This window comes from Salmo salar, chromosome 06, assembly GCF_965601325.2.
Source record: "Salmo salar chromosome 06, fSalSal1, whole genome shotgun sequence".
Lineage (NCBI taxonomy): Eukaryota > Metazoa > Chordata > Actinopteri > Salmoniformes > Salmonidae > Salmo > Salmo salar.
The window spans coordinates 60,158,881-60,168,906 of NC_138296.1; the positions used below are offsets into that span (position 1 = coordinate 60,158,881).

The 10,026-nt window shown below is 41.6% G+C and overlaps 2 protein-coding genes across 2 annotated transcripts; one reads left to right on the forward strand and one right to left on the reverse strand.

Moving 5' to 3' along the window:
- Positions 1-1,841: 1,841 nt before the first annotated feature.
- On the forward strand, positions 1,842-7,846 carry LOC106607683 (crooked neck-like protein 1). The gene is made up of 14 exons (XM_014204887.3): positions 1,842-2,034; positions 2,429-2,581; positions 2,751-2,842; positions 2,975-3,133; positions 3,328-3,494; positions 4,388-4,566; positions 4,667-4,837; positions 4,963-5,154; positions 5,267-5,326; positions 5,460-5,540; positions 5,625-5,864; positions 6,038-6,139; positions 6,284-6,532; positions 7,173-7,846. Exons 1-14 carry the CDS (start codon positions 1,987-1,989, stop codon positions 7,653-7,655), a joined length of 2,376 nt encoding a protein of 791 aa, XP_014060362.1. The 5' UTR covers positions 1,842-1,986; the 3' UTR covers positions 7,656-7,846.
- On the reverse strand, positions 7,827-9,692 carry LOC106607684 (N-alpha-acetyltransferase 20). Its single transcript, XM_014204888.3, has 6 exons — positions 9,561-9,692; positions 9,168-9,192; positions 8,939-9,029; positions 8,690-8,825; positions 8,337-8,482; positions 7,827-8,258 (listed from the first exon to the last, which is right to left on the reverse strand). Exons 1-6 carry the CDS (start codon positions 9,611-9,613, stop codon positions 8,173-8,175), a joined length of 537 nt encoding a protein of 178 aa, XP_014060363.1. The 5' UTR covers positions 9,614-9,692; the 3' UTR covers positions 7,827-8,172.
- Between the last annotated feature and the right edge of the window lie 334 nt (positions 9,693-10,026).

The following is a 10,026-nucleotide window of genomic DNA, read 5'->3' on the forward strand; positions in this document are numbered from 1 at the left end:
ATAACACTTTCAGAACACTTTCATTCAAAAACAGCAGCTCTTTGCTGTATTCGTTGAGTTTCTCTCTATTCATGGATTTTAAAAGTTTTGAAATCTCACAGTATCAACTTTGCTGTGCATTCTGGGCTTATTTTTACAGTCTACGGCTCAAGGGAACTGCAGACATGGGGATCTGACCTATCTGATTGGCCAGCGATAGACCTATAGGTGCACCCTCCACTTCTTACCTAGACATCCACTGGTTGGGGTGACCAAGCAGATGTATTGCAGCTCAATGATATCATTAAACACAGTTCTGTAAGAAGAAGATGTTTACTTTCCTTTTTGCACAATCCATCACCCTGTCAAGAACCTGAAATGCATGCAATATCACATCATGAGAATCTAATTTATGATGCTGAAATTTGATGAAATGGCTGTGGAATCAAATTGGAAAAGCATTTTTGGTATAGGAATGTCAGACTGCTGTATCACAAACAGGAATCAAACAGTCTTATTATTAAATATAACATTTCATCATGTTATATTTTTGAGCCTATGTTATAAAAGGGCTTGTTACATGATTATGAGCAATGCCATGCCAACACTTATTAGTGCTGCTCACTCTGCCACTCAGTTTTTTGCTGATTTCATACCATACATTGAAAACATTCATCATCTCCAATACCTTACAATCTCTTTGGCACTCCCGATGGAGAAGATCAGCTGGGCTGTAAAAGAGGTGCAGGAAGAGTGTGTTCAGAGGCTGTCGAATGGTTCCCAAAAAGCTTGATCCACAATGTCTCCAATGGGGTGAACAGAGAAGTCAGTATGGGCCAGCACCTCATTCTTTGCATTGTTCAGGGTCACTGCCAGATTAGCCTTCTCTCTGAGGATACCAACATACAGACATTGAGGCCAGGATAAATTATTGTGGCTAATGTAATGGATTGACGCGTGCAAGTGCATGCATTCTGATATGATAAAAGTAAACGAATGATGTATCGAAAAATCTGTCCCACCTTGAGTGTCAATATCTGTTGCATGCATTTGCCATGAGTAAGCTTAAGCATACTCACAGTAGACGAATGACATTTACTCTTCCAAATACTGGTACTGTGGCAGAAGTGATCAGGCTATTGATCTCATGTGCATCCAATGACACTGTTCTCCTCACAGTCACAGTCTTAACTTTGCCACCTGGGGAAGTTATGGTCCTCATCTTTTTCTGATTTTGGGAGAGAAAAGCAAATGAGAAGCAAACCAACTAAATTATCATCAAATCAACGTTTATTGGTCACGTGCACAGGATGTACACATTTTTTACATTTTAGTCATTTTAGCAGACGCTCTTATCCAGAGCGACTTACAGTAGTGAATGCATACATTTAATTTTTTTCATTTCATACATTTTTTTCGTACTTGGCCCCCCGTGGGAATCGAACCCACAACCCTGGCGTTGCAAACACCATGCTCTACCAACTGAGCTACGGGGAAGGCTGTTGGGAAATTTAACAAAACACAATTTCTGTAATAGCTAACAATTCAATAGCTATGGGGAATAATATCAACAAGTGTTTACGTTTGAAGACCACTCCAGCATTCTTGTAAAATTAGCATCATGGAAACTTTTTCAAGCTCTATGTATTCTTCTGAATTTACATCAAGGATGCAAATCAGGGTGGCTCTTCTTTAACGGTTAGCTAATTATTGAAACATAAAGTGAAACATAAATACATATTTGTCCTCCTGTAATAAACTAAGGAAGAAAGTAAAGGCACTGTGCTGATGGGGTTGTGGTGTGTAACCATAGAAACAGAACCGTCAGTGATGTCTTGGGGTGAAAGGTTACAGTTCATAGGTTACGTTTGACGCACGTTTTTGAAGGTGTCATGGCGGAGCCCACTGGCGCTGTGAAAATATTCTAAACTATTATCTGTTCGTTGTGTTTTATAGATTCAATTGTAATAGTTGTTTCTCATTGATTCTGCCATAGTACCGAGCAAAATGGCATCCACTGCAGCAGGGAAACAGAGGATACCTAAAGTGGCTAAGGTAACAGAACATTTAAAAACAGTTAGCTATCTAACGTTAGCGAACTTGTAAGTTATTGACTAGCCATGTCTATATGGGCCTAGACAGGTATCAAGCTAGCTAACCACAACAATACTTGTCCTTTGTTTTGGTACGAATGTAGTTCAATTACTTTCAGCTACTTTAAACGAACGAAAGGGTAGCTAAGCACTGCAAATAATTGTATTTAGCAAGCTAACGTAACTAGCTAGATACTCTAACCCAAGTCAGTGTCTGTGATGAAGTTCGCTGATTACGTAATTAGCTGGCGAGTTCGAACTGTTTCCTTTTGGAACATGTACTATGTAACTAGCTAGTATTATCTCCAACTAATTTCACCCACTCTTAAATGAACGTCTTCATTTGTTTTGTGTAGGTGAAAAACAAAGCTCCAGCAGAGGTACAAATCACAGCTGAGCAGTTGCTCAGGGAGGCAAAGGAGAGGGAGCTCGAGCTTTTGCCACCGCCGCCCAAACAGAAAATCACTGATGAAGAAGAGTTGAACGATTACAAGTTAAAGAAGCGGAAGGTAAGACCCCACGTAACAGTGGACACATAGGTTACACTTCAAACCTCACTTTTACTGTTGATATTCTGTTGGTCTGCCATCCTGCCAGTTTAATCATTTCCGAATCCTGTGAAGAATACAGTAAATACATTGATCTAATTAGATGCATATTGGACTCTCCTTCTCATAGGGATTTGAAGACAACATCAGAAAGAATCGTACTGTTATCAGCAACTGGATAAAATACGCACAATGGGAGGAGAGCCTGAAAGAAGTCCAGAGGTAAGCTAATGCTTGTCAATTTCACTTTGTGAAGGTGATGATTGTGAACCATACCTATTTGAAATCTGATGTGAATGTTACAGATGGATTTTGACTGGGATACTTGTTGTCTAACCCCCCCCCCCACCCCAGGGCTCGCTCTATTTACGAGCGTGCTCTGGATGTAGACCACCGGAACATTGCTCTATGGCTGAAGTATGCCGAGATGGAGATGAAGAACCGGCAAGTGAACCACGCCCGCAACATTTGGGACAGAGCCATCACCATCTTGCCTCGTGTCAACCAGTTCTGGTACTGAACAACTTCACCTCCTAAACCATTTATCTGTTTAAAAACATTTTTTTTATCTGATTGATGTGGTCACATATTAGTGTTTTGATCCTCAATGAATCAGACTTTTGCAGAATAATGACTAAAGCATGCACATTGGTGGTTAAATCTTGTTGCGGCTCATCTGTTCTTTTTCTGTTTCCCCCCCGTTTCAGGTACAAGTACAGTTACATGGAGGAGATGCTGGGCAACATTGCTGGCTGCAGACAGGTGTTTGAGCGCTGGACAGAGTGGGAACCAGAGGAACAAGCCTGGCACTCCTACATCAACTTTGAGCTGCGCTACAAAGAGGTCGACAAGGCCCGCTCCATCTATGAGAGATATATCCTTTTGATGGGAAGTGCTTGAAGCATTTACTTACTACAATGTATTGGCAAATGAGTTGTGGTTGCTGTAGAGTGCGTCATTAATTGACAGGTGTTTGATTTGATTTTTTAAATTTTATTTCACCTTTATTTAACCAGGTAGGCTAGTTGAGAACAAGTTCTCATTTGCAACTGCGACCCTGCCAAGATAAAGCATAGCAATTCGACATACAACAACAGAGTTACACATGGAATAAACAAAACATAGTCAATAATACAGTAGAAAAAAGAAAAGAAAAAGTCTATATACAGTGAGTGCAAATGAGGTAAGATAAGGGAGTTAAGGCAATAAATAGGCCATGGTGGTGAAGTAATTACAATATAACAATTAAACACTGGAATGGTAGATGCAGGAGATAAATGTGCAAGTAGAGATACTGGGGTGCAAAGGAGCAAGATAAAGAAATACAGTATGGGGATGAAGTAGATAGATGGGCTGTTTACAGTTTACAGATGAGCTATGTACAGGTGCAGTGATCTGTGAGCTGCTCTGACAGCTGGTGCTTAAAGCTAGTGAGGGAGATATGAGTCTCCAGCTTCAGTGATTTTTTTTGCAGTTCGTTTCGGTCATTGGCAGCAGAGAACTGGAAGGAAAGGCGACCAAAGGAGGAATTGGCTTTGGGGGTGACCAGTGAGATATACCTGCTGGAGTGCGTGCTACGAGTGCGTGCTGCTATGGTGACCAGTGAGCTGAGATAAGGTGGGGCTTTACCTAGCAGAGACTTGTAGCAGTTTAGCAGTTGATTACATTTATAATGATTCATAGCAACCTACTGTAATGGCATTACCTTCACATTGTCATCATGCCTGTAGAGTGCATCTCTTTTAAAGCTCCTTAACTACAGTGCACTTGTGATTGTCCACCCTGACGTGAAGAATTGGATCAAGTATGCCCGTTTTGAAGAGAAGCATGGCTACATCGCCCACGGGAGGAAGGTGTTTGAGAGATCAGTGGAGTTCTTTGGCGAGGAGCATGTCAATGAAAACCTCTTTGTGGCCTTCGCCAGATTTGAAGAGAAACAGAAAGAGGTATCTAAATCTGACACTTTGAACCATGTCAGTTTTATTCCCACATATTTATACTGTGGTCAACAGAACAACACAACGTTTCTCTCCCTTTGTCTCTTAGTTTGAGCGTGTTCGAGTCATCTACAAGTACGCCTTAGACAGAATCCCCAAGCATCAGGCTCAGGAGCTCTTCAAGTTCTACACAGTATTTGAGAAGAAATTTGGAGACCGGAGGGGAATTGAGGACGTCATCGTCAGCAAGCGGAGATTTCAGTATGAGGAGGAAGTCAAGGTACGTTCAATTAAACCTTTAAAAATGTGCAAAGACTTCACTCCAAATAAACCATTAAAACACTTATGGTTCAATATTTCATCCCCCTAATAGCTTTCTATTGGATTGTTTTGTTTCCTGTGTAGGCAAGCCCACACAATTACGACGCTTGGTTTGATTACCTACGCCTGGTGGAGAGCGATGCGGATCCTGACACTGCCAGAGAGGTGTATGAGAGAGCCATCGCCAACATCCCTCCTATACAGGAGAAGAGGCACTGGAGAAGATACATTTACCTGTGGATAAACTATGCTTTATATGAAGAACTGGAGGTCAAGGTAAGCCTACTTCCTCTGTGTGTTTTATAGAATGGCTATAATTCTCACATTGCTATGTGTGACATTGTGCATATAGCTGTGGATTTCGGTGCTTATTTTGTTGAATTGGCAGGACCCGGAGAGAACAAGACAGGTGTACCAGGCATGTCTGGATCTCATCCCTCACAAAAAGGTATTGGCAGTTTGCAATGTTTACAATCAGTGGCACATCCTTTCTGAAATGGGACATAATCAACATTTTGATATTGAACAAAAACATTGATCAACAAATGATCATATTTATTACTTTGCATTCTTCCTCATAGTTCACATTTGCCAAGATTTGGCTACTCTACGGCCAGTTTGAAATCCGCCAGAAGAACCTTCAAGCTGCCAGACGAGGCTTGGTAAGGTCCCTACTGATTGCTGAAGATGTATGTTTTTCATTGTATCAAACTTCTCTCTAATTTGGGCTTCTTCCTCTCCCCCAGGGCACAGCCATTGGTAAATGTCCAAAAAACAAGCTGTTCAAGGGCTACATTGAGCTGGAGCTGCAGCTCCGAGAGTTTGACCGATGCAGGAAGCTCTACGAGAAGTACCTGGAGTTTGCCCCAGAGAACTGCACCACCTGGATCAAGTTCTCTGAGCTGGAGACCATTCTAGGAGACACAGAGAGGGCCCGGGCCATCTTCGAGCTGGCCATCGGACAGCCACGACTGGACATGCCAGAGGTCAGGCTCAAACGCTCACCCAGGACATTTACTCACTGTATTGACTTTCCACTTTCTGTCGTTTAGCATGTCTGAAGACGCCCCTCAAGTGAGAAGTGTTGTAGTGAAAACTAATGAAGGTACCTCTGAACAGTATTTTACTTTAATATATTCCATTTTCTTTTTAATCTTAGGTGTTGTGGAAGTCCTACATCGACTTTGAAATTGAGCAGGAAGAGTATGACAACACCAGGGGCCTCTACCAGAGACTTTTGCAGCGCACACAGCACGTTAAGGTGAGAGATGTCCCTTTAACCTTGAAGTGACCGTCTTGCTACCAGTCCCATGCTACAACTCGCCTGCCAAAAACTCACTGTGGCGCAGCAACTCCTCAAACATTTACTCGTTCATTGTGTAATTTAGATAAATGTTACCTGCAGGTCTGGATCAGCTATGCCCAGTATGAGCTGTCCATCGATACCTCGGACCGGCTGCAGAGGTGTAGGGGGATATTTGAGGAGGCCAACAAGGGTCTGAGAAGCTGTGAGGAGAAGGAGGAGCGTCTGATGTTGTTGGAGTCCTGGAAGGAGTTTGAGCAGGAGTTTGGTTCAGACACGACCAGGGAGAGGGTGAAAAAACTGCTGCCGGAGAAGGTGAAGAAGAGGAGAAAGCTCACAGCAGAGGACGGGGTAAGTGTTGTTTCCTTTGGTCATACCAATCCAACATTAATTCATTACCCTTGTTTGTCTTACCGAGTACCTCAACTCCTCCACGGAGTTGAAAAACTATAGTCTGCTCTCAAATGAATCTCCGACTCGCTATGCGCCGACACTTAAAAAATGTACATTCTTAAACCCTTACCGTGTACCTATGTTTTGTTCTCTGTTGCGTGCTTTTCTTTGTTTGCTGAAATCCATACTTTTTAATTAAACATTAATCAAATACAAACGGACTGTTTCCTTGTTGAGATACAATTGGCACATGCGCATTCACACTGGTTTCCACTAGCTTCAATAGCCACAGTCAGATTCCACAGCCACAAAATGGGCTCCAAATATTAGCCTTTTGGTCTTAATTTAGGGTTAGGCATACGGTTAGCAGTGTGTTTAAGTTTTAAAATCTAATTTTATTAAAAAGTATGGATTTCAGCAAACAAAGGCACGCTAAAACAGAGGGCAAACATGGGTACACAGTGAGGGTTTAAGGATTTACATTTTTGAATTATCGACGCATATCGAGTCTGCGGTTAGTTGGAGTTGAGGTACTCAGCAAGTTTGTCATGGTGTGGTTCGGTTGATCAATAATTTACTTTTCATTTTGATTCAACAGTCGGATGCAGGGTGGGAGGAGTACTACGACTATATCTTCCCTGAGGATGCAGCCAATCAGCCCAACCTCAAGCTACTCGCCATGGCCAAGATGTGGAAGAGGCAGCAACAAGAAGATGACGAAGAGGAGGAGGAAGAAGATGAGGAAGAAGAAAACAATAGAGGTAGTGGCAAAGAAATGGAGGAAGATAACAGAAGAGTGGAGAGAGATGGAGATGAAAAAATGGATGGAGAAGAAAATGGAAGAGGGGAGAAGGGTAGAGACAAAGAAATGTCAGAAGACTCTGCATCACCATCATCAGAAAATCCTATGGTCAGTGAGCCTGTGCCTGAAAAAGACTCCAAAGAGAGCACATATGATGACAGCGATGATTCTGATGAAAGCAGCAGCAGCAGCAGTAGTGGCAGCAGCGGTAGTGATAGTGACAAAGATGGCAGTGAGAAACAGCCCAGGAAGAGCAAAAAGGATTCAGTGAATGATTAGCTTGTCTGGAAAATGTTTCACTCATGACAAGTAGGGTCAAGTTGGGTACCTCATCAGGTAATTTCTAGTGCATTTTTATTTTATTTTTTTACAAACATGTATTTTGTTAATGTGAATTCTTATTCCATGTCTTTGTTTTAGTTACTGTAGTACAATGACATTGTAAATAAATAACACTGATATCCATTTTATTTATTTGAAAATGAACCATAACTGATTGTTGTAACAAAGCAGCAGGTCCCTGGGTGAGTCAAGTAAGTAGATCATTTATTGAATTAGTCCTTTCAATTCCATATAGCATTTCATACTTTCAAATTTCACACCAAACAGTGACTCATTGGCAAAAAAAATCTTAGTTTCACAAAGGACCAGTTATTGGATAGTTCAAAATTATGTACAATTACATTCTGTCAGCTTTCACACATCACACCCTCAAAACTAGTCCTGATCACACTCACCAATGCAGACGAGAGAAATATAAACGTATTCGTTTTAAAAAGTGTCCGCGTTCCACCGTCTATTCTATATCTTCTGGTCTGACAGGATGTGGTATAGGAACGATGGACTTCTTCTCTGTGTCACTCGACAAGGCTTTCCTCATATCTACAAAGAGTGAGCACGTGTCAACAAAATTATTGCGTTACAGTAATGTTTACATTGATTTGAAGGGGTTCATCTTACCATAGGCGTCTTCATCCGGTTCTCCGTTGCTAGCAGAATAGTACTCTATCACGGTTCTGTAAACACTGTAGCCTAGCTGTTTGTACATGTTCACCGCGACTTGATTGGAGACTCGAACAAACAGGTCAACAAAGAACCCGCCCTTCCTAAACAACAGTGAGACATGACATAGATTAGAATAAGCCAAGAAGTATGCGAGATAACATGGTCATGTTCAGTTGGGTGCACTATAGCAAAATGTTTCAAACAAAACAAAAATAACGGTTTATAATTTGTATTCCCTCCCTGTTTCAATACAAAAAAGATATACATTGGTACCAAATGACCCTGATCTTAATAAAAGTCAGACCCACCTTTCTGAGATCTCCTCCAGCATCTCCATAAGCTTGGCTGCCAGTCCCAGTCGTCTGAACTCTGGGGCCACTGAGAGAGCCGTGACGTGCCCATGCCACTCTTCTCGCGCCACTGATCCCTCCGCCTTTCCCATGACTGCAAGGACAAAGTCAGAAGTGTAATTTTGATGGAGGCCATCCAGAGCGTATGCTATTGCATTTTCTCGAAAGCAATCATCATATAGAATGGTACATATGACATGTACTTACTGTAACCCATCAATTCTCCACCAGGGGCTTCTGCTACAATGAAGTACTCAGGCCAGTGGGCCAGGTACTGTAGGTAAAATGGGATTCCATACTGTAAAAGAAAGTTAAGGACTGCTTGTCTTCTAATATAACAAGACAAAGGCTACATTATCTGGGGTTTCTATGCATAGATAGACAGGTGGTATATTATTACAATGCAGGGGTTCAATTTGTACGTGTGAAAGGATACAGTCTCTGTTAATGGATCCAGGTTGCTGTGAAGGTAGAAACAAAGTTCGACATGTTTCATGCATTCAATGCAATGCCCCTAACGATGAGGGGCAGCAGACTTCAGTTTGTCTTTATGCCCAGCTAGCTATCTTCTTTGAAAGAGATAGCCAGCTAGTGAGCTATTGTCCATACATACCAAATACTGTATCTTATAGCAACAGAGTTGACTCGTTTAAGATGGCGTCTATGCATCTCACTGTATGGCCAAAGAATTAGCTTCTGGCTAGCTAGCTATACCTGCAACTAGCCAACGAGCAAAATGCCATTGATATTGTCCACTAAAACATAAGTATTGTGTAGCTAGAAGGTTAGCCTATTCAACATGATTACAAACAAATCTAAATTAACTCACATGTTGTTGAACTTGAACAAATCATCGCACGTGAAAGCTCGTAATGTTGTCATTTTCGCTGACCAACTTTAGCATGAACCAAAACGTCGATGCCCTCTATCGTTAGGGAGGTGTCATTGGCTGTTGATTTACTGCCATCTTCTGTTTGACTGAGGAGTAGCAGGCTAGAATACACGAGCAGAAACATGATGAGCAAAGTTTGGAAAGATATTTCGATGTGTAGGACCTATCTCATCAAGTTTTGTATGGGAAGTTGAGATATTAATCCATTACTTTGCAATAGTGAATTCACAAACACATGGATAGCTGACTTATGCTTGATACTGTAGTAGTGTACAATTTAAAATCAATTAATTCGGTGGCAATTTAAAAACCGTTAGCTAGATGTTCCTCCATGAAAAACAAATACCTGGGTAAGTAGCCCACGACAAAAAAAAAAGTACATGCATCTAATTGCAGTAACTGA